Source organism: Cucurbita moschata, unplaced genomic scaffold, assembly GCF_002738365.1.
Source record: "Cucurbita moschata cultivar Rifu unplaced genomic scaffold, Cmos_1.0 Cmo_Scf00020, whole genome shotgun sequence".
NCBI lineage: Eukaryota > Viridiplantae > Streptophyta > Magnoliopsida > Cucurbitales > Cucurbitaceae > Cucurbita > Cucurbita moschata.
In genome coordinates this window covers 3,005,904-3,029,142 of record NW_019268536.1, presented here as the reverse complement: position 1 = coordinate 3,029,142, position 23,239 = coordinate 3,005,904, and the positions used below count along the sequence as shown (strand labels likewise).

At 35.2% G+C, this 23,239-nt stretch overlaps 4 protein-coding genes and 1 non-coding gene across 6 annotated transcripts in view; 2 read left to right on the top strand and 3 right to left on the bottom strand.

The window, feature by feature from the left end:
- The first annotated feature begins 4,480 nt into the window (after window positions 1–4,480).
- LOC111457464 (EPIDERMAL PATTERNING FACTOR-like protein 2) lies at window positions 4,481–7,426 on the top strand. 2 transcript variants are annotated; one of them, XR_002712935.1, is made up of 2 exons: window positions 4,481–4,637; window positions 6,941–7,426. XR_002712935.1 is itself a non-coding variant. In XM_023099669.1 (2 exons), the coding sequence occupies exons 1-2, from the start codon at window positions 6,703–6,705 to the stop codon at window positions 7,183–7,185; spliced, it is 354 nt and encodes a 117-aa protein (XP_022955437.1). In that variant the 5' UTR covers window positions 6,396–6,702; the 3' UTR covers window positions 7,186–7,426. The 2 variants fall into 2 exon arrangements, 1 of the variants encoding a protein (XP_022955437.1); XM_023099669.1 differs by lacking the exon at window positions 4,481–4,637 and adding an exon at window positions 6,396–6,811.
- A 2,329-nt stretch (window positions 7,427–9,755) lies between these two features.
- Window positions 9,756–14,850, top strand: LOC111457899 (casein kinase 1-like protein 2). Its single transcript, XM_023100339.1, has 14 exons — window positions 9,756–10,220; window positions 10,316–10,356; window positions 11,440–11,509; window positions 11,596–11,744; window positions 11,836–11,931; window positions 12,020–12,090; window positions 12,949–13,010; window positions 13,159–13,222; window positions 13,296–13,380; window positions 13,483–13,609; window positions 13,690–13,772; window positions 13,863–13,926; window positions 14,014–14,162; window positions 14,242–14,850. Exons 1-14 carry the CDS (start codon window positions 10,145–10,147, stop codon window positions 14,521–14,523), a joined length of 1,419 nt encoding a protein of 472 aa, XP_022956107.1. The 5' UTR covers window positions 9,756–10,144; the 3' UTR covers window positions 14,524–14,850.
- Window positions 14,851–14,974: 124 nt separating this feature from the next.
- Window positions 14,975–19,942, bottom strand: LOC111457739 (eukaryotic initiation factor 4A-8). The gene is made up of 5 exons (XM_023100122.1): window positions 19,782–19,942; window positions 17,598–17,667; window positions 17,328–17,434; window positions 16,739–17,169; window positions 14,975–16,027 (listed from the first exon to the last, which is right to left on the bottom strand). Exons 2-5 carry the CDS (start codon window positions 17,663–17,665, stop codon window positions 15,392–15,394), a joined length of 1,242 nt encoding a protein of 413 aa, XP_022955890.1. The 5' UTR covers window positions 17,666–17,667; window positions 19,782–19,942; the 3' UTR covers window positions 14,975–15,391.
- On the bottom strand, window positions 18,228–18,336 carry LOC111458078. Its single transcript, XR_002713045.1, has one exon. It is a non-coding gene; the product is annotated as a small nucleolar RNA snoR98 (small nucleolar RNA).
- Window positions 19,943–21,042: 1,100 nt separating the features above from the next.
- The window catches only part of LOC111458043 (telomere repeat-binding factor 4-like), a 4,230-nt gene continuing 2,033 nt past the window's right edge, over window positions 21,043–23,239 (bottom strand). The window contains exons 3-6 of the mRNA XM_023100540.1: window positions 22,795–22,879; window positions 22,594–22,677; window positions 21,337–21,625; window positions 21,043–21,244 (exon numbers count right to left, since the gene is read on the bottom strand). Coding sequence (XP_022956308.1) covers window positions 21,213–21,244; window positions 21,337–21,625; window positions 22,594–22,677; window positions 22,795–22,879 — 490 coding nt within the window. The 3' untranslated portion in view covers window positions 21,043–21,212. The remainder of the gene's footprint in view (window positions 21,245–21,336; window positions 21,626–22,593; window positions 22,678–22,794; window positions 22,880–23,239) is intronic.

The window sequence follows — 23,239 nt, the reverse complement described above, 5'->3', positions numbered from 1 at the left end:
AAGTAGACTATGAACCTCTCTTCATGAACCTGTAACTGATCCTCGCATTATAAATCTTGTGAAATCTAAACATGTGGATGTATATCACGTTTCATGCATAGTAAATCATAACAAAACATAGCAAAAACCATTAAAAGAATCGAGCTTAAAGCCTATTCGTAGAACCAACATCACTTAATTATCCTAAAATCAGTGCTACATTAAGTTTTATAAACATTATTTCCACTTATCATAAATATTTAGTTTTTGAAATTTGGAATTCAAACATTATCTTAAAACAAATAAAGATCCCCACGAAGAAATTGTTTCTAGAAACCAATGCCCGTTTCTAAAAGTTTTTAAAATAGAGAACAAAATGATGATCAAACGTGCATAAACGACATCTTCTTAATTTCTTGACTTAAATTTTGTAAACGTTTTTTAACCATACGAGACAGAAAATGAATATATAAAAGATTATTTTTAAGTTTATCTATAAGAAAAAATCATTTTTATCAATGTCTTTTTCCATGTTTATAACATTTCCTTTCTTACAAAATTCTGACCTAAGCATCCAAGTTCCTTAGTCCATACTTCAATCGTCCACTATTATTGTTATTTTATGTATTTTATTGCAAAATGCTAAAATTATTATTAAAAGACGAAAGAAAAATGTAGGTGTAGTGCATAAATTAGTATCTTCCATTTTTTATATATTGATTAAAAAAGTGTTAACTATTATTTGAATACAAATATTTAGTTATGCATTTAGTAGATGGCTGGATCTTAGAACGTGTAATAGATCTTTAAAATTTTAATTATGTGTCAAAAATGTTTCTTATAAAAAAAAAATTTAATTTTGATGCTCAATTAAACATGTTTCGACCAAAGTAATTTAAGATAATAAATGAGTTTATTATATTTTGAGTGTGATTGGGTAGGTTGGTCAAATGGATGGAGGTGATAACTTAAATAGAGGGATTGTATGGAAGAATGGAGTAAAGATGTGGAAATGTTGAGAGAGAATATGAAAAGGGAATAAGAAGAAGAAGAAGAATAAAAAGGGGAATACGTAGAGAATATGGAGTGCATGGGAATGCATTAAAGGAAACACATCCTCAACTAAGGCAACAAATCATGATGCTATCAAAAGTTCTCAAATTTTATGAACGTTCGGGAAGACCTGATTTTATTCTCATTCTTAACGGAATTATTGTTATTATTTGAGTAAATACTACAATGTTTGCTTCATTACGTTATTTTTGTGAAACCAAGGAACATACTTGTGGGGACATTATCGAGACCACGTACCTTACGAATATTTGGTGAAATTATGTGATAAGTTCAATGAATAAAATTGTGAGATCCCATATCGATAGGAGAGAAGAATGAGTGTTAGGGAGGACGCTGGGCCCTGAAGGGGGTGAACTGTGAGATCCCACATTTGTTGGAGATGGGAGCGAACATTCTTTATAAAGGTGTCAAAACATCTCCCTGACAGACGCATTTTAAAAACGAGACTGACGGTAATACATAATGGGCCAAAATGGTCAATATCTGCTAGTGGTGGGCTTGAGTTGTTACATAATGGTATCAAATCTAGACATCGGGTGGTGTGCCAGCGAGGACGCTGGACTTGAAGGAGCTAGATTGTGAGATCCCACATCGATTTGAGAGCAGAACGAGTGCCAACGAGAATGCTGGACCCCAAAGGGAGGTAGATTGTGAGATCCCATATCGATTAGGGAGGAGAACGAGTGCCAACGAGAACGCTGAACTCCGAAGGGGGTGCATTGGGAGATCCCACATCGATTGGGGAAGAGTACGAAACATTGTTTATAAGAGTGTGGAAACTTCTCCCTATCAAACGAGTTGTAAAAACATCAAGGGAAAGCTCAATGAGGACAATATCAGCCATCGAATGTTATACTGAATTAGAAAAAAATGTCTTTATAAATATGAACATAGTTTAGTAGTTATAATACGTTAATATTCGAAACGATTGATTGTCTATACCTAATCTTTAAAAGAAAAAAAAATTAAAAAGAAAGAAGTTATAATTTGATTCCTCACCAATTGTCCTTTGATTGCTTAACAAATAAAGCAAAAGAGTTGGTTTTGTATTAAATGCAAGCATGTGCAACTCAATCCATTTTACAATCCTTTCTTTTCATTCTTCCCCTTCGTATCTCCCTTTCCTTCGCAGTAAAACACCTTCTTTTCCCTTCACTTATAAGCAAAATTTCTTCCCCCAATTCCTTCCTCTTATAAAATTCATATCTCACACCCGTAATTTATATATATTCTTTACGATAATAAATATTTAAATTTTATGTCCCATATTAAGGTTATTCAAAAAATTTGGTGACTTAAAGAATTCGATCAAGACAACTCAACCCAACTCATATAGTTAGAGATAGTTATCAACTTATTGGAGTTTGGTTAGGTTGGATTGGTCGGACTTGAACTAGGATCAAAAATTTATCAGTACATTAGGTATCTGCAACCCAGTTTTGTCCACAACCCCAAGTCACTATTGCAGTCGCCTAGCCCAACCCAGAACACAAGATGACATACATCTGAACCAAAACCCACGTGCCGACCCATCACTCGAGCACCAACTCAAGTGTCTAGTGTCACAATCGCACTTGGTTTGGCTTGACATGGGCATGCGACCATGGACAACACGTCTTGAAGGAGCATGATCATGACACCCAACAGTGCCCATCCACGTGCATCGCCTGTGCCAACAGTTTCTCACTTGTGACTCATACATGGCTCACTCTAACGCGCCTCTTTCTAACCCAAAATATTGGAATTAAAAAAAATATAGATTATCTTACATGGCTTAAAGTTAAGAAGAGGTGGTTTAGCCTCACCTATAAGAGAGAGGCCCTCACTTTATTTTAACATCTCACTTGAAACTCGATTGAATCCAAATGCCAGTAAATGTCAGTAACATACGGTGTAGGCAAAAACGTGATGAAGAATGGGAAGGAATCTTTTTCTATATATGGTGAAGTAAAGGGAAGAGAGAGATTAAGGCATTTTTTTTGGTATTACATACAAAATTATATATAAGTTTGGTTGTCAAAAATGTTTGTTTTTTTGGGTTTCTTAAAGTCAAAATCCCTTTATTCAAGAAAATAAGTGAGTTCTATGATGAGTCATATTCTATCAAATTTCAACACTCCAAAAGCTTAAAAGGTAAAAATATATAAAGTTGAAAAATCTCGTATTTCAAGATAATGATATTCATAAGGAATATATATGTGTTGAGTTAGGTTGGTGACTCAAGCAAATCGAATAAAGTTCACAACACAACCTAACTATCAATTTTCAAGTTGGGTTGAATTGTCGAGTGGTTCTTTTTTAAAAAATAAAAAAAAACTTATCTAAAATACATATTACATTAATAAATAAATACTCATCAAACTCAACTATCAAATATTCACAAGTCACGGTACAAGTGGGGTTGAATTGGATTGTAATCCTATTTTCGAGTCCGTCAGATTGGTCAAGTTAACTAGAAAAAAAAATATCAATTTACGAACGGGTGTAAATTCATAGTAAAATATTTTTATTTGTGTTTTTTTATGGGAAATAATTAAGAGAAAATAGGTAGATGGTAAATATAATGAGTACAAAATCATTGTGCAATTATTTTCGCTAAATGATCAATTTGCCTTTTATCTATTAATTAATTAATTTTCCATTTTAAATTAAAAAATATATTAGTAATAATATTTATTAATATTATATTTTTAATCCTCATAAAGGAAAAAAAAACGGATTTCAAGTAAAAGAACTTCACGGGCCTGCGGTGCGTGTCATCGTGTACTCCTCTATGGGCCTCAGCCCAGTTACTATAATGACTAACAATGGGCCTGCGGTGCGTGTCATCAGGCACTCCTCTATGGGCCTCAGCCCAGTTACTATAATGACGAACAATGGGCCTGCGGTGCGTGTCATCCTGTACTCCTCTATGGGCCTAACCCAGTTACTATAATGACTAACAATGGGCCTGCGGTGCGTGTCATCATGTACTCCTCTATGGGCCTAAGCCCAGTTACTATAATGACTAACAATGGGCCTGCGGTGCGTGTCATCATGTACTCCTCTATGGGCCTAAGCCCAGTTACTATAATGACGAACAATGGGCCTGCGGTGCGTGTCATCATGTACTCCTCTATGGGCCTTAGCCCAATTACTATAATGACTAACAATGGGCCTGCGGTGCGTGTCATCATGTACTCCTCTATGGGCCTAAGCCCAGTTACTATAATGACTAACAATGGGCCTGCGGTGCGTGTCATCATGTACTTCTTTATGGGCCTCAGCCCAGTTACTATAATGACTAACAATGGGCCTCGGTCCAATCACAATATCGACTTGAATGATTGATGGGTATGAATAAAACGTCTTTATTATTTTAAAGGTTATATTAATTCAGAGTAAATGACTAAATAGCCCCTGACAAAATTGGACTAGAGAAAAAAAAGTCAAAAAGTAGAAGGAGAAGAAGAGTGAAAGAAAATGTAGCAGATCGAATAATCAAATCACTCGAATCTCGCAGATGTCGATGAGAAATCCCCAGAAGATATTGCACAGAACAGAGCTTACTTCAAAACATGCAATGGATGCATTCGATGCTTAAAGTACCTTCTCTAACTTCTCCATTTTAATCCATTTATTTGTCTCGCTTCTTTTCTTTTTTTCCACAAAATCCTCTCATTCAGCCGCTTCAACACTGATTCACTGCCCTTTTCTTTGTATGATGCAATGTTGAAACCTAGGAACAGTGATTAAATGGATCGTTTGCTTGCTTCCGAGGTTTTAACTTTGATGTCATTATACTTTCATTTGGGGTGTTAAGATTTGGTATCTTCAATCTTGGGTCTGCAGACTGAGAAACCACTAATTAGTGCCTGCCAGGTGTTTGATGATTTGCCTGTGTGACTGTTTGGCCGATTATTCTATTGTCGTAAGCCTCAAAACGCGTTATTAAGCAAAGGTTTCTCTCTCCAACTGATGTGGGATCTCACACTCCACTCCTTTGAGGGGCCAGCATCCTTACTAGCACACCGTCCGGTGATTTGACTCTGATGCCACCGTATTCCTGTCAGCCTCACATAGTGTCTCCCAATCTAGTGGCAACTAACTCAAGAGGCATTCTCCCAAGGCCCAACTCCGGAGTGGGCAGGCCAGCATTTCATCCTGCAGGACCTAAATCAATGGATGCCCCACTTGTGAACCATCTTGAGTCACAAGCTTACGCTAACGACCTTTTTTTTAGTGGACACATTTTAAAAGTTTGAGGAGAAGTTTGAAAGAGAGGGCAAAAATGACAATATCTTCTTACTTATAAAGTTACAATTCTATCACACTTCTCCTAATAGAGTCAACTTTCATTTTAAGAATTGCTGTCATGAATGGTGGGTAAGAAGAAAGAACATGTGCCATGTAAGTTTGATATGAAGGGAGAACGTGGCCGTGACTGAGGGGAAACAGACAAATTTGAATGTGATAGTTTTTGTGTGGATTAAATCTAACTTCATTTATTGCTTGCGATTGGGACTGTAAAGCAAAATTAATTGGGACACCCTCCACACACCAACGGCTCTTGATTGCCATCTATTACGTTCTTGTTCTCAAGCTACTGATTTGATTTGTAAAAGGGGGTTGACCCCATTTGAAGTAGCTTATTTAAATTATTAACTAACTCAATGAAGTTTTGTGTAGGGCTGAATGTGTTGAGAACCTCAGACATTGATACCATTTTCTTTGTTTTGAATATACAGCCCTCTGTCACTCGATCTTTTCTTCTTTAAATAGGAATAAAACTATCAGAGTGAAATAAAGGCCCTGCAGTCTTGGTAGCTGCTAGTTTTTCATTTTTTCTTGTGAATATTTACATTGCTTCTGCTGCTATGTCAGAGCCTAGAAAGAAAGGGTGGGGGTGGCTGTATTGGCAGTGATCACTGTATTGGTTCATTTACTAGACTGCTTTGGCAGTGAGTGAAAGAGAGAGCCTGGATTGTATTGGAAGGCCACAAAACCCAAAAAAAAAAAAAGAAGTAAAGGCCATTTCAACACCTCATTTCTTGCTCATTTCTTGCAATCTTGCTAGTTACCTGCTTATGATATTGTCTTCGATTGTCTTCCATAAGTTTGTTGTAACTGTCTAATATTGTTTCCTTTCGTCTTTTCCTTTTAAGCTTTTCCTCAAAGATTTTAGAATGCGTCTGCTAGGGAGAAGTTTTCATCCCTTTATAAATAATGTTTTCATTCTACTCCCATGTGAGTAGACATTGTTTTTTTTTTTTGCTTTTTCTTTCGAACTTTCCCCTAAAATTTTTAAAACACGTATGTCAGAAAGGGATTTCTAAACCTTTATAAAAAATGATTCATTTCCCTCTCTAATTGATACGTGATCTCATGGAGAGGCCTAGCATGACTTTGCTTCCTTCCTAACTCTTTGATAAGGATACATTACTTGTTTATAACGCCAAATCTCTCTGCCAGTCCTAAGATAGACGCCAAGAGGGGGAGAGAGAGAGAGGATCTGAGTTTGGGTATGGGGAAATGTGAAGCCGCTTGAGAGGCCTAATTCTTTCTACCTTCTTCTTATAACCCAAATCATTTCCCGTTTTTACCCATTTATCATCTCTCAATCCCACCATAATCATCATTATTATCATTTAAGCTTTAGAAGGAGAAGACATGAAAGGAACATACCGTTGTTGTTGTTGTTTTATATTGACTCTGCAATTAGCTTGTTGGGTTTCTGCAGCAACCACAACTTTTGCTCTCCTTCCTCATAAACAACAAGGTTCTTACAACTTCCTTTCCTCTTTTTGGTCTCACATTTAAGAGAAAGTCCAATATCGGTTAGCGGTGGGCGTGTATCGTTACATCTTCTTCTAACTCAAATTGCTTGCTTGCTTGTTGCTGCTTCCAGGTTTCAATTTTGATTCTGTGAAGGCTGTTGAAGAAGGTGTAGTAAAAGGGGGAGAAGTTTATAGAGGGATGAGGAAAATAGGGTCGAGTCCGCCGAGCTGTGAGCACAAATGCTATGGGTGCACACCATGTGAAGCCATTCAAGTGCCTACCAACAACAGGCGCAGCCATGTGGGGATCCAATACACTAACTATGAGCCTGAGGGATGGAAATGCAAGTGTGGCCCTTCCTTTTACAGCCCTTGATTTGATTCTAAACCTGAGAGAGAAAATTAACAAGTATTAGAATAAACTCCCTTTTCCTTCATTTTTCTTTTTAATTTACTTCCTGTATAAACAAACTTCTTCATTCAACTATCTCTCCCAAGTCATACGTACTCCTTAAAGAGCCTCTCTTTAATCGAGGTTCGATTCCTTTTTAGAGTCTTCGTACAAACTACATACTTTGTTCGACATTTGAAGATTTAGGGCATGGTTCTGATACTATATTAAGAACACGAATTTCTACAATGGTATAATATTATCCACATTGAGCATAGGCTCTCGTGGCTTTGCCAAAATGCCTCATTCCAATGAGAATAGTATTCCTCACTTGTAAACTTAGGATTATTCCTTAAATTAATTAACTTGAGACTCCAATCCTCAATGAAATATATTATTTAATTCAAAACAACCCTTCTTCTATTAATTTTAGTATCTTACTTTAAAATATTTTCTAATTTTTATATATAGTCCTATCTTAAAAACTTGAAATATTGGTAATAAAAAGACAAAAAGATAATAATAATAATTTTTTAAAACTTAATTTTGCTTTTTAAATTTTGCATAAAACCCAATTGTGCTTTCAATAACTTATAATTTACAAAAACAAAAAACAAAAAAGGTTAGTGTTTGTTTTTATTGTTTGAATTTGTATTTAAACGTAGTTTCAATTCATTCATGTACCTTTCATTTACTCAAGTATCACATTTATATTTTCATTTATTCAAGTATCATATTTATATTTATTCAAGTATTACATTTATACTCAATTTAAGTGTTATATTCATATTAATGATATTTTATTTAGTTTCATCCAATTTTTAAAGCGGTAATAAAAATATCATTTTATTTTATTCAATGACGAAATAGGAGATTGAACCGTCCATATTAATCATTAAATTATACTCAATTTGACATAAAATATTGATTAATACTTTATATCGATGTCACCGACCAACATCATGTCAGAATACCGACCAATATTTTTATAAAATATATATATATATATATATATATATATTAGAGTTGGGAATTTAACAGTGAGAAATTTACACGTGGCAACAATATGAGAAATTGAGACGAAGAGAATATTCTTCATTCTCCACCCAAAATAAAAGTGGTGAAAAAAAACAATTCTCTATTATTGTTCTTATCTATAATGGGTTCCTAAATGAAATTTCAATACTGTTTTTTAAAAAATAAAATTCTATTTTTGCAAAGACTTAATTATATAAGAGTAAAATAATTTTATGGGTAATGAAATAAAACAAAAAATAGCATACAAAGCTGATATTATTTGCTTTAGCATGTTACGTACTAACGTTAACTTCATGGTTTTATAACACATTTATGAGAGAGAGGTTTCCATACCCTTGTAAGTAATGTTTCGTTCCCCTTCTAACCGATATGGGATCTCACAATTCACCTTTATTAGAAGCTTCCTTCTCCAATTGATGTGGGATCTCACAATCCACCATTTTTGGAGGCTCAGTGTCACGGTCATGCTTGTCCAAGGCATGTCGCCCATGACTGTATGTCCATGACACGCCGAAACCTTTGCCTTGTACTACTTTATTGCTTTCTTATGCCGCTTTCATGTTGTATTATTTCTTTATTGTTTTCTTTAAGAGTATGATGTTTCGGTGATGTCATGGTTACGCTGGGTAGACATGAAATGCCTCAAAATGTACTATAGAGGGATGTGACTAGTTGTCAGATTCTCTCTACCCGGAGAAATAGTTATATACTGTTTAAGTAGTTGTCATTGCCTTTTTGTTTGCATGCTATATAACACCAATCTTTCTCTCTCTCTTGCTTTCAATACTCTTTTTCCAAAACCTCTCCCTCGCTTTCTAAAACCTTCTCTTAAAATCGAAACCCGAGGTTCGTATTCACACTGCCCGACCATAGGCAACGTGACTTGAAGTAGTAATTAATTTAATAATATCGTAAATGGTTAAATTTGATGAAATAAAATTTTAGTCTCATTCAAAAGTCGAAAATAATTTATTTCCAATATTAAAATATTTATATTTTTCAATCATTTATTATTCCATTATTTGAAAAAACGTTTATTCTTCCACAAAGAATAAATATCATTTTCACTAAAAGGCAGATCGAAGGATAATTAAATTATTTTAATTATTATTAAAAAATTATATAAAATTCACTTGTATTTTGTTTTTATGAATGTTTTTAAAAATTAGAAATTATTTCCAAAATTTAGAAACTAAACTAAACACTAATTTAAAAAAAAAAAAAAAAAGGGTAAATTTTAGAGGTTTAAAAAAATAGGAATTAATTTTAAATTAGTGAAAAGAAATTACTAAAAATAATATTTTTTAATTATGGAATATAAATTTAATTAGATTCTTGTTTGTCAAATCGTTACGTGACAGTGCAGAGAATTCAGCGTTTGGATTAAGCGCTTTAGGGGCCTCCGTTTTGCGTTCAACGACGTCGTTCTGTAGCGAAGAATCCGAAACCAAAAATAAATAAATAAATAATGGAAAAAGAAAAGAAAAAGGTCTTTTCTTTTAATAAAGGATTGTAACTGTAAAACAATTTGCTATTTCCGCTTCGATTGGATCAAAGCTAGAGAGAGAGAACGAGAAAGCGAAACAATGGAGTTTTCTGTGTGTGATTCGGTGTTCTTCGTGTTCTTCTTCTATTGTTATCAACAGCCTTCAATTTTGTAGGATGAAAAACGATTCGGTTTCTCAATTCCTGCATCTGTTTCATCTCTCGTTCTGACATTTCATTCGGCGACCGATTCTTTTTCTTCTTCTTCTTCATGATCATCTGTCTGGCCTCCTAGTTGTCAATCCAAGGCCGTGACGGTGTGTCTGTCCTTTTCATCGTGATTTTGCGGCTTGGAGTTTTTTCTTCTGATTAATCCTAGGGGGTTCTATTTCTTGTTTGTTGATTCTGCGAGCTTTGCATAATGGAGCCTCGAGTTGGAAACAAATTTAAACTCGGTCGGAAGATTGGGAGCGGATCGTTCGGAGAGATCTATCTCGGTTTGCTTTTTATTGGAGTTGTTCTGCTTTTTATGCGTTATCGTTTGTCGCCTTTTTAATTTGATTTTGTTATTGTTTGTTTTCCTCAATTTCAGGTACTAATATTCAGACGAATGAAGAAGTTGCAATTAAGCTTGTGAGTGAATTTTGTGGAATTAGTCTGTTTCTGCGGCTGTCATTGAAAATTTATTGAGATGCCTGACAATCTGCCCTCTATATTTTTTGACCTCATCATTCTGTCCTGTCATTAATTTCTTCTTCTTCCCTTTTTCCCCCCTTTGAAATAGTCATGTATGTATGTTTGACTTGATTAGTTTACGTGTTTAAAACATTTGATTTGGTGCTCATAAAATTTGATCAGGACATAAATTAATACCTTAGTTTCAATCGATACCGTACGTAACAGTGGCTGGAAAGTAGGGCTTCCTGAAGGGGGTTGTTAAGAGTTTGATTTGTCTAAAGCTAAAAAATCTTGACATGGTTTTGGTGCAGTCGGAAGACGTCTGAAAACTTCAAGCAAATTCGTTTGGTTAGGCATCTGTGTAGAATGGGTCTCCCCGTTGAGTTGGTTTCTGTTAGAATCTTCATAATGACTTAATGAGGTGGTGTTAATCATCGATAATCAGTGTTCTCATGCAAAAGGTTGATGATAACACAACTACACAAGTACTTGGTATGGCCCTATGAGTTCAACATCTATAGTTCTCCCAAGCTTATTGATAATATGAAGTTACAAAAGGGCCTTGTCATAGGAATTACAAAGAACTCCAATTGGCCTTATGGAAGATTAGTCATATGAACGAAAAAGGCGAGAATTTTGACACCTAGTTAGAGCTACATGTGTCATCCCAAGCTTACTCACAGTAATATCAATTGTTAAATTTGTAAATGTATGAATATGATGGATTTATGGATAGAAAAATATGGTCAAGAAACTTAAGAATTGCACCTGTCATGGATCAGATACTCGTTTATTTTATTATTTTTCAGCATTTAAGTTTAGTGCAGAATAACTTTTCTTGATAAGATGGGCTTAAATTATTGCTATGTGACTTCCTTAGCCGTTGGCTGGAATTAAGCTTGAAATTAGTTGCAACTTTCTCTTTTTGTTGTATGGACTTCATGATTTTATTAACGCAGTTGATTGTTGTTTCTTATTGCATAGTCTTTTACGATAACAAACAATATTTGCATGTCCTGAGATAGTTCCTCTTTCCAGGAAAATGTGAAGACAAAACATCCACAACTGCTCTATGAATCAAAGCTATATAAAATACTACAAGGAGGAAGTAATAAACGTTACTCTCAACATTGTCTTATTTACAAGTTGCACACCTTATTATTCATGCTTGCAAACTCTTCCCAATTTGGACAGCTGGAATTCCAAATGTGAGGTGGTTCGGTGTCGAGGGAGACTATAATGTTCTTGTGATTGATTTGTTGGGTCCTAGCCTTGAAGATCTATTTAACTTCTGCAGCAGAAAATTGTCTCTCAAGACGGTTCTTATGCTTGCAGATCAGATGGTAACCATTTAATTGATTGAGTTCACCCATCTCTATGTCTACTTCATGTTCTTTTTTATGAATGCTCTTTGATATCTTTGTCGTATTTTAGATCAATCGGGTGGAGTTCGTCCATTCCAAGTCCTTTCTGCATCGGGATATCAAACCAGATAATTTTCTTATGGGCCTAGGCAGACGTGCAAATCAGGTTTCAATTTTTTAATTTGTTGTAAGATTTTGCATTCATGTTCTATTTTATTCTTTTCATCCAATGTGCTGTATCCATGTTGCCATAGGTCTACGCCATTGACTTTGGTTTGGCTAAAAAGTATAGAGACACATCAACTCATCAGCACATTCCTTACAGGTTAGTTGTTTATAATTAAGGATTGTTATCGTTTAACTTATGTTGGTGCTGTTTCATAGTGGATATATTTAAACTGTGTTTTATGAAGAGCTCAGATAAAGTATTCATTGTTGCTGGTTTTGGGCAGTGTTTTCTTGTTGTATGAATTTTGTTGACAGGATATGAGTTATATAATATATGGTTTTAATGTTAAAATCTAATACGCCTACTTCTTTCTTGATTAACTAACGCTTCCTTATCAGTGAATTAATTGTTATTTTTTGTACAACTTATACTGGGTCTGTATTAACGCTTAAGATGCTTTGACACCATGCCTGACTTTTGCTTCACTTCGGACATTCATTTAAGAAGTTTCTTAAAACTTGTTTTCTAAAGTTTTTTAGAATATTGCTTTTCTATTATCCTAGGGTAAAGTGTAAGATTGCCCATTTATTTGTTTGTTCGAAGTATTGAGGATTTACTTCCACGATAAGGGGTACAGAGTCAAGTTGCAGTCTTTTTTGTCTCCTTTTAAAATTGTCATCTCTTAGCTATCATAATATTCCATGAGAAGCAGATATACTAATTCCCATTCAGAAGAGGGGGAAAAATAATTCTGCGGTTACCCCACTGTTGCACTTTCCGTTTTCTGGGTCTATTAGGATCTCTGGGGCTTTGAGTTAAATTGTAAACCAAGGTCCTTTTTTTGACCCTTCAAGTTGAATGTGTATAAAAAGGTATCCCATGCCTCCTGGTGTAGGAGGGCTGGTATCAATACCACGAATGTATTTATTAAAAAAAAAACACTTGGCTTTTATTGGTTGATCATAGTAATAATTGCCATTAGTTTGACAAATGTAACCTGCTCACAATTTTCAGGGAAAACAAGAATCTGACAGGAACAGCAAGATATGCAAGCATGAATACACATCTTGGCATTGGTATCTCTTTTCCCCTTTCCGTATATTAGCTCACTCCTTCCCCCAATACACACGTAATAGAGCATGCATTATGAACTGAAGAAAAATGGAAGAATTGTTGTTCGGTCTGGTTTTTTCTGCTTCCGTAAATTTCTTTCCTATTGTGCAGAACAAAGCCGCAGGGACGATTTAGAATCACTTGGATTTGTTCTTATGTATTTTCTAAGGGGGAGGTAAATACTTTTGTTTTATCGTCTGGGATTCTTTTATTGTGTAATGTGGAGTGGTAACCTGTCATCTTTACAGTCTTCCTTGGCAGGGACTTAAAGCTGGAACGAAGAAACAAAAGTATGAAAAGATTAGTGAAAAGAAAGTCTCCACTTCTATAGAGGTTAGATTATCCAGGTCTTTGGGTGGCATTTCTTGCTAATGATACTATTGTCAAATATTATGAAATCTAATTAGATTATATTGACATATTGTTCTTCCTTAGGCGCTATGTCGTGGGTACCCTACTGAATTTGCTTCATACTTCCATTATTGTCGATCGTTAAGATTTGAAGATAAGCCAGACTATTCTTATCTCAAAAAACTCTTCCGCGACCTTTTCGTTCGTGAAGGTTTGAATTTTATAATTCATTTGTTATTTTATAGTGTGTCGCTATACTGTTTTAACTTAAATAAAGGTATGATTTTTCAGGTTTTCAGTTTGATTATGTGTTTGATTGGACCATTCTGAAGTACCAACAATCTCAAATAAGTGCCCCACCTGCTCGTGCCTTCGTAAGTTTCGGAATGCATACGACATCGACCTTTCTTTGTGTAGCTATATTAGTTATCTATCCTTAATCCATGTAAAATTTAAAATTTCAGGGTGGTGCTGGACCAAGTTCTGGAATCCCTATGGGTGTAGCAAATGCTGATAGGCACCCTGGTGGTTAGTTCTGTTATTTTGGTTGTTCTTGAGTTCCATGTATCATTATATCTTGCTGGTTGAATATCTCAACGATAAAGTATCTTGAAGGTGGGGAGGAAGGTAGACCGCCTGCGAGTGGTTGGGTAACAACGGACCCCTTGCGAAGGAGAAACTCTGGTCCAGTTACAGGCACTGCAAATTTGTCAAAACAAAAGCCTCCGGCCATGAATGATCCCGCAGTTGCTAAGGAACCCGTAGTGAGTACTTAATGATTACAAGCTTTGTTATGGTGTTCTTTTCATTTGTTTAAAACTTGTTATAATCCTATCCATCCAGCTACCAAATTCCAATATTTTACGTTCAAGTGGATCGTCAAGACGAGCTGCCATCACGAGCAACCAAGAGTTAGGCCTCCTTGGATGTGAAGCCGATCCATCTCGCCCTCCGGTTCCAGATCCAAGTTTAGGAGCTATACACAAAAATTCTAGTGCGCAAAGACATTCTCCTGTCCTACCAGCTGATCAAAACCGAAACGTTTCAGGCATCAGAAACTTCGAGTCTACTCTTAGGGGTATCGAAAGCCTCCATTTTAGTAAAGATGAGAAGGTACAACATTAGCGGCTAACCCTCGCTCGCTATCCATCTGTTGTAAATACGGTTTGGGGGTTTGTTGTTATGCTTTCGTTTGTGATTTAGGGAAAGCAGCACCAGCAACTTGGGAACGAACATTTACTATCACAAAAATTCTAGGAAGAGGAGATTAATTACCGATGTGGCTCAACGAAACTTATTCTCTTTTTACCATTTGTCTTCGGCGTTTCTTTTATTGAAATTCAGATGAACAACAAAATCTGTAATTAGTGTTTCCTTACCTTACCTATTGTAATGACTATCGGATCTTGTATGCTTATTTATCATTTTGATGACAATATTTCTTTTCTTTCTTTTCTGCAGCTATTTTACTTGGTTCTTGTGCTTGGTAAATCAACCACAAAATACAATACATCATCAATACACATTTCCTATCAAAAAAAATCGGCCAGTAAAGTTCACATATTTATGAGTGTAAATGTGAAGTAGGATAATGTAGGATGACACTGTCAGTGCTGACGGATTACAAGATCCTATATTTCAACACAAGTCTCGAAGATCAAACGATGAATAACGTTCGTTTAACACAGGAAGACTATGGCAGCTTGCAGAGACATCAAAAATTGTCCCATCCCACACCCCAAATAAGAAAAACTAGCCAATAATCCGGTAAAGACAAGTTTTAAAAAAAAAAAAAACCTCAACAAAAAAGGAGGTCCATATTTGACCAGAAGGCAATTTGTGGGCACACCATTTCCGAGGTCACAAAAAGGTTCAAGAATATTTAATTTAAACACTAAACAGTAGAGCAAAAAGATAAGAGGAGAAAAAGCTTGGTTGAGTGCTTCGGAGAGGAGAAAACCACGCCTCGTCGTCTACCACAGTATTTCCGTCCTCACAGGAGATCAGCAACATTTGCTGGCAGTTCTTCAATTAAGACATTATAGAACTTCTGAATGTCGAAAAGCATTCTTTCATCATCCGTAGTTACGAAGTTGATGGCAACACCCTTTCTTCCAAAACGTCCACTTCTTCCTATACGATGAAGGTAATTCTCGGGTTGTGTCGGCAGATCGAAGTTAATAACAAGAGAAACCTGTTGGACGTCAATACCACGGGCCAATAGATCAGTGGTTATGAGAACTCTAGATGAACCCGAACGGAACTCACGCATAATAATGTCACGGGTGTTCTGGTCCATGTCACCATGGGTAGCAGATACTGTGTGGTCACGGCTTCGCATCTTATCAGTGAGCCAATCAACTTTACGACGAGTATTCACAAAAATGACACTCTGGGTGATGGCCAAAGTCTCGTAAAGATCACAGAGTGTCTCAAGCTTCCAGTCTTCCTTATCAACATTGACATAGAACTGCTTGATACCTTCCAAGGTGAGCTCGTCACGCTTTACAAGAATCCTAACAGGCTTGTTCATGAACTTCCTGGTGATCTCAAGGGCTTCAGGTGGCATTGTAGCAGAGAAGACACCAACCTGAATCTTGGATGGTAGCAGCTGGAAAATGTCATAAATCTACAATTGGGAAATACATATATGAGGAGAGTTAGAAGATCGAAACCACACAGCTCGTAATCGTGATAAGTTCAAATGCAATGAGAAAAAAGTAAATCAGTGAGTTATGGATAAGGATTCTATACATCGAAGAATGATGAAGTAACTTAAAATCGAATAAAACATAGCACACCATATCAAAGCAAAACAAGTGAACAGCTACACCACACTTCATCATCAATAATTCTCAGAAAAAATTGAACATAGTATCCTACGTCATTATTTACATCTTTGAGAATTTACGACACAACTAAGAGAACTTTGTGAAATTATCACAACTAAGAGAAGTCAAACAGAACCCAACATGTCCATTGTTGACAACTGATCAAGCAAACTGTCAGGATGAAAATTCATAATCACTAAATAGAATCTTAATGAAAAATACAAAACAAATACTTCAGAAATGGAAAACAAAAGCCTGTACCATAAAAATTAAAAAAGCCAGCCAATGATTGAACTCTTCCGTTATACATACCATCGAACTTAAATCACAGCCCTAAACAAGTATTGAATAAACTTGCAAAAAGCTAAACTAAATTTATACCAGTCCAGTTAACAATGTGTTCCCATTGTAAAGAGTGGAGAGAAGAAATATTAAAAACAACATGTAAATAAACAGAAACAAAATTTTGACGCATGCAGGATGACAGTAATGAAAGTAAAATGACAAACCTGATCCTTAAATCCACGAGAAAGCATTTCATCAGCTTCATCCAATACAAACATCTTAATGTAGTCTGGACGAAGTGATTGTCTACGCAACATATCAAACACACGACCAGGAGTACCAACAACAACATGAACACCAGCTTGAAGAATGCGTTGGTCCTCACGTACACTTGTCCCACCAACACAAGCATGAACCTTTACACCAAGATAATCACCAAGGGCTCGCATAACCTTCTCAATCTGTTGAGCAAGCTCCCTAGTGGGTGCCAGGACCAAAGCCTGGCATTGCACGAGACCATAATCAAGTTGCTGCAAAATGCCAGAGCAAAAGGTTGCAGTCTTCCCTGTTCCAGACTGCGCTTGTTGGATCACATCAAGGCCTTTGCAAAAAGGAACAATTCCCCTTTGCTGAATTGCAGATGGCTTCTCAAAACCTTAAAAAAATGAGATTGAAATTACAAACAATATAGTTACAAACCAGCGGAAGCAACAAAAAGTGTAAACTTAAAAACTACACATTTCATTATTAAACAGTATAATGAAGAAAACAACAAACAACTTAAGGAGAAAATAAAGAGTACTAGATACCAACCATAGGCATAAATGCCTCTGAGGAGGTTTTCTTGCAAGCCCATAGAATCAAAGCTATCATAAACTTCATCGTATGAGGTGAAGAAATCCTGTCCATCCGATGAAAGTCTACATTGACCAAGTGATAAGAACAAATGATAGGGAAACTAGAATTAGGAGGTACCAAAAAAATCATATAGATAATAAAATGCAACAAAGCTTTAATAATATCACATACAGAAATTGTCTAGGATGTCTAGGACATTTGGGAAAGTTCGAACAAAAAACTTACAACTCATTCATTTTGGTGTCATACTGACGGGCGTCAAATTGAGATCCTTCGGGAGCCAAACCAGCCATATCTGTATGCAGACATAATGCAAAACATGTGGTAGTTTGTGGTCATAAAACTTTTTAAAGACATCTAAAAGAAAGAAGTACACACCACCTTTAATTTCACGATATCAAATGAAAACATGAACAACGTAAAAGAAGACTGCACAGAATTTAAGCATATCACATCTCAAAAATAAAATAAATACAAGTTTAGCTGAAAAGTGTACGCAGGGTTAATGCCATGAAATTTCCAATGATATTAACACCTAGTGATTTGTTCGGCTCTTCCCGATCTTGAGAGTTTTCAAATTCATTACAAATTACAAATAAAGCACGTTATTTGTTACCATGTGAGAAGAAATAATGGTTTGTACGATTATATAACACTCATATTTTAATTTTCTGTTAATAAATCAATACTAACAGCCTAGATTAGTGAAGTTTTTATTTTATTTCCCTTTTTAGCTACCATCAAATGATCAAAACACAAAATTTTAGGCACATTCATTTCAAAACTTTCTGGATCTAAACAATACAAAGAATTTAAATTTCTTGACCCAAAACGGTAGGAAAAAGTTGGAAGAGAAAATGTAACAGAAAAGCCAAACTTGCACACCAGACAAAGAAGAGTGCAAGCATTAAAGTTCTGTCTTCATCTTTTTGGGAGGTGTTTATACAAAACGAAGATAACTAACTGATGTATCAGAAAAATATTCCGGCATCAGAAGCCACTTCACTGCTCCCTAAACTTAATGAATTATTGGTGGACCATTAAGAAAGTAAGGAAAATCTCCGCTTGGACTAGAATCAGAGGATAAAGAAAAAAGAGATGAGAAGAGAACAAAGGGGGAAACACTCATTGGATACTTCGCCTTAGTCAAGTTATTATTTTATTTCCCTTTTTAGCAAACATCAAATGATCAAAACACAAAATTTTGGGCACATTCATTTCAAAACTTTGTGGTTCCAAACAATACAAAGAATTTAAATTTCTTGACCCAAACCGGGAGGTAAAAGTTGGAAGAGAAATGTAACAGAAAAGCCAAACTTGCACGCCAGACAAAGAAGAGTGCAAGCATTATAAAGTTCTGTTCTTCATCTTTTTGGGAGGCGTTCATACAAACGAAGATAGCTAACTGATGTATCAGAAAAACCTTCCGGCATCAGAAGCCACTTCACCGCTCCCTAAACTTCATGAATTATTGGTCGACCATTAAGAAAGTAAGGAAAATTTCCGCTTGGACTAGAATCAGAGGATAAAGAAAAAAGAGAGGAGAAGAGAACTGAGGAGGAAACACTCATTGGATACTTCGCGTAGACACATCATCAAGATGAAACAACAAATCAATTTACAGAGCAGCGGAGGTGTGACATACGAGCAATCCAACAAATTATTATTACAGAAGTACCACAGAGAAAAAAAAAAGGTATCCTCTGATACTGCCTACTCGTCATCCACCTCCGAGAGAGGCATTAGAGGAAAAGCTGGAGAGACCTCACAAATCCTTATAAGATACATGATCGTCTAATTGTGATTGATTTTAAGATGGAACCTCAAATTTATCTAATACGGATCAGAGAAGCCCAAACAGGTATTTGGTCCAAAAAAGGATCCAACCCAAAAAATAGTGAACTCAAAAAGGCACCAACCTGAAATGTCGAGGATCCAACATCGTAAGGATGAGGATGAAGAGACCTCGCAATGCATAGGTTACTCCTTAATCAATTTTGAAATAGAACTTCATGCTTATCTAATAAAGATGTGGTCAAGTTTCTACACTCCAGCGCAAGTTGTCCAAATGATTATATAATCCTAACGCACTTATTAAAAAAACAAACGCCATAATCATCATCTAAAACCTATTAATAGTTCAAAAGCCGCAGATTCTAAAACAAAAAAACACACACGGAGGATCAACGATCAAGCAAAAAAAAAACAATAACAAAAAAGGTCGACAAATAGCGTAAAAGTGGATATCAGATCCCACACAAATGGATTTCAGAGATTACAACAATGTAAAAACTCACCCAATCCAACCAAGAGGACACCAGTAAGATTAATAAAAGTATAAACAGAGCGTTGGCCATGGATCAAACGATCAATATCAACAAGGGCTATATGAGAAGGGTAGAGAGAAACCTGTAGATCAGTGAGACGACGAAGGATTGGAAGAAGAATTGAAAGCGTTTGAAGATAGCGAGAGATTCAAAAACTCCTCGGATCTGCGCCGTGGAGTTGAAACGGAGGCTGATGCTTAAGGACTGAAGTTATAATGGGAGGGCGTTTAGGTTTTCTAAGGCGGCCCTCTGGTCTTTCGGATTCTGCTCCAAATATGCGTGTGAAATTACATTTTCACCCTTGCTTTTACCATTTTATTACATTAATTGCCCCTACAATCATGGAATGGAATGGAATACGTAAATTAATGATTAGTCACGTGGTTTGCGCGTGACTGAACGTGTGCATGCCTTATTCATTCTGGAATATATTCCTGAAATCTTGAAAACTATACTTTTGCGTCATCATCTCTCCTTCTCTCTCTTAAATTATTTTTTATTTATTACATTATCTTTATTTAAATAAAACTATTATTTTCTTTTATCTAATTTAAATTAATTATAGTAAATAAAACATTTAATGATATAGATTTTGAACTTAATTATATTAAAATAACATAGATACATATAATTTTATTTTTAACTTCATTCTTTCTAAAAAGAAAATAACATATAGAATGTATTTTATTTTTAATATAATCAAACTAAAATTACAAAAACTATGTACATTTTGCTTTGTATGTAATTTATATGTTATAATTTTGCTTTTTCCTCCTTTCACTTGTCACATCAACCAAAATTAATGAAATTTTTAAATAATACTTGTACGATAAGAGCATAGTTCATTTCACCATGATCGAACATTTTATTAAACTATTTTGTAAAATATACTTTCCAATTATATTAACTTTATAAAATATATCGTGAAACGAACTAAGATTTGAAGTATTTCAAACTAAACTCTAAAAATACCGAAAAAATTATACATGTTTCGTTAAATGCATACTAATGTTACTTTAGTATGCATTTAACGAAACATGATATGCAAAAAGAAAAAAAACAAAAAACAAAACAAATCATCATATATCACAGACTTGGAGATTAAAAAAATTAACCAAAGTTTAAAGGTCCAGCAGCTTCACATCAGCAAAAAGAGTTGATAAATCATGCAAAATCGAAGTATCAGTTGTTGAAATTGGCCAAAAATGTCACCAAATTTCTTAATTTGCTCAAAATGCAGCAAATCATGGTTGTTTCCAATTTCTTGTTCCATTTTTAAACCTGTTTTTGTAAAAAAAAAAAAAAAAAAGGAAAAAAAATGAACCAGATATGCCCTTAATCTCTTCTTAGGAAAGGAAAGACAAGCTCATTTGAACAACTAGACAAATATTTGTATATCTACCTATAAATTAATTTGATTCATCCATAACAAGAACAATTCCACAGGATTTGAAGAATTTACATGCGGATTCAAAGAACATCAAAGGATTGGCCATTAAACTTACAAGTGATCCTAAGCCAGGAGAATACTTTCACCACCGGAACCTGTGACATAACACACAGAAAATAGAGGTTTTTTTTTTTTTAGAAACTCAAAAGCTTTAGAACTTTTCATGAGGAATGAACGGTTCACTTACATTTTTCATATATCTCTTTTATAATCTGTAGCATTGAATCTGTATCTTCTGCCATCTTTGCAATTCTCTCTGCCTCCTTGACAGCTTCTGCAGCTAAGAAAGATTTGTTCTCTGCATCAGCAACTTTGTAGGCCGCCGCTTTCGCCGCGTCTTCCAACGTATCCCCCCCTGATGGCATCCCCCCTCCCATGGTATATTGTGATATCCGTTGCCTGACATCTTTTTGTTTGGGAGTAGGAGTATTAACTGCCAATGAATTGTCTTTCTTTACCTGGTAGCAATTCTGAACCTGTAGTGTGGCAGAGAGAATAGTCAAGGTATAGGCAAGCTGACACTCACAAATATTATGATGAAAAATCAAATATAAAATTGAAATTGGCTAGGTATTTATATTGTTTTTTTTAATATTTATAAGTGTCGAACCAGCTTGCGCACACCTTAGTCAAAGGGTGTACACAAGTTTGAAATAATACTTTTTAATAAAAATATTAATAGCCATAGCCATTGTCACCGCCTCTTACTTTTTTTTTTTTTTTTTTCTTCCTTCTTTCTCTTTCCCCTCCTTTCTCCACAACCCACGTTCATTTTTTAAACAAAAAATCTAAATCCTATTTTTGATATAAAATGAGGGAGGTGCTAGAAACTCTCCCATTCCAGATTTGAAATGAGATTTTTTTAAAACATTAAAAATGGGAAGGGAAGAAAGGAGGAGAAAGGGAAAAGAAAGAAGAAAGAAGAAAGAAGAAAAGATGAGGATTTTAAAAAAAAGAAAAGAGAAAAAAAAAAAGAGGCAATGGGTGGGGGCGATAATGGCTATGGATTGGGTAGGGAGAAGGACGGGAAGAGGAAGAAAGAATATGGGAGAAAGAGAAGAGAAAAGAAGGGGAAAAAAAACGTACTATTTAATTTTTTTTTTAAAAGTCACATAAGCTTTCATTCACTATGGTAAAAGAATTCTGACAAGAACCAAAATGCTACTAAACTCAAATATTAGGAGTTTGAAAACTTATAACCAAAAGTATAATTTTTCTGTTTTTTTTTTCTCTTTTTCCTTCAAAATGTACCATGAAACATCTTAATTCTTCCCATAAGCATACATGGGTTTGCATTTGGTGGGGGAAAGGGGATATAGATGAACTTGTAAGAGAAGCATGTCTAAGAGTCAAACTTCATAACTTAGTAAACCATATAAAATATCAGCATACAAACAAATTGCCTTCAGAACTGATTCGATAAGAAAATGAAAAGAACATTCACCTTTTCGAGCTTTCCTTGTGAAACAAGCCTCCTCAACTTTGAGCTCAATTGCCTTCTAAAGTTTTGTGGCACCTCGTGCCTTTGCTGCACCATGTGAAATCAACTATTGACGTAGCATGTAATATGAGCATTCATGCTAATGAACAAAGTTAAAAAAAGAAAAGAAAGAAAAGAAAAAAAGAAAAGATACTGTCATCTTACCTTAATAAAGTTAACAATTGTACCTATGTCACATCCATTTGAATCTTTTATGGTTGAAAGGGCTTCAAAAATCATTGTATAATACCTGATCAACAGGTCGTTATAAGACCAATGACGTGACCTCAATGAAATAATAAATGAAAATGAAAAGAAGGTAAATCAGAACACCCCTTCTGTGATATTCTCTGGTGACCAAAATTTCCCTTGAGGTTGATCGAATGAAATTTGTTTCTTTCAATTACAGAAGTAATAGGTGATTTTTCTCATGTGTAAGAAACGTCGTAACACTCCACTATAATACTTAGGACCATAAATTGGCATATTTGTATTGATCACTTCCTTTTCTCACGTTGTTTTAGAAGTTAGAACATCTCCTCATAACATAGATTTTATTTTATTATTTGAATATTCTTTGGTGGTACTGGTGGGTTGGGGGGGGGGGGGG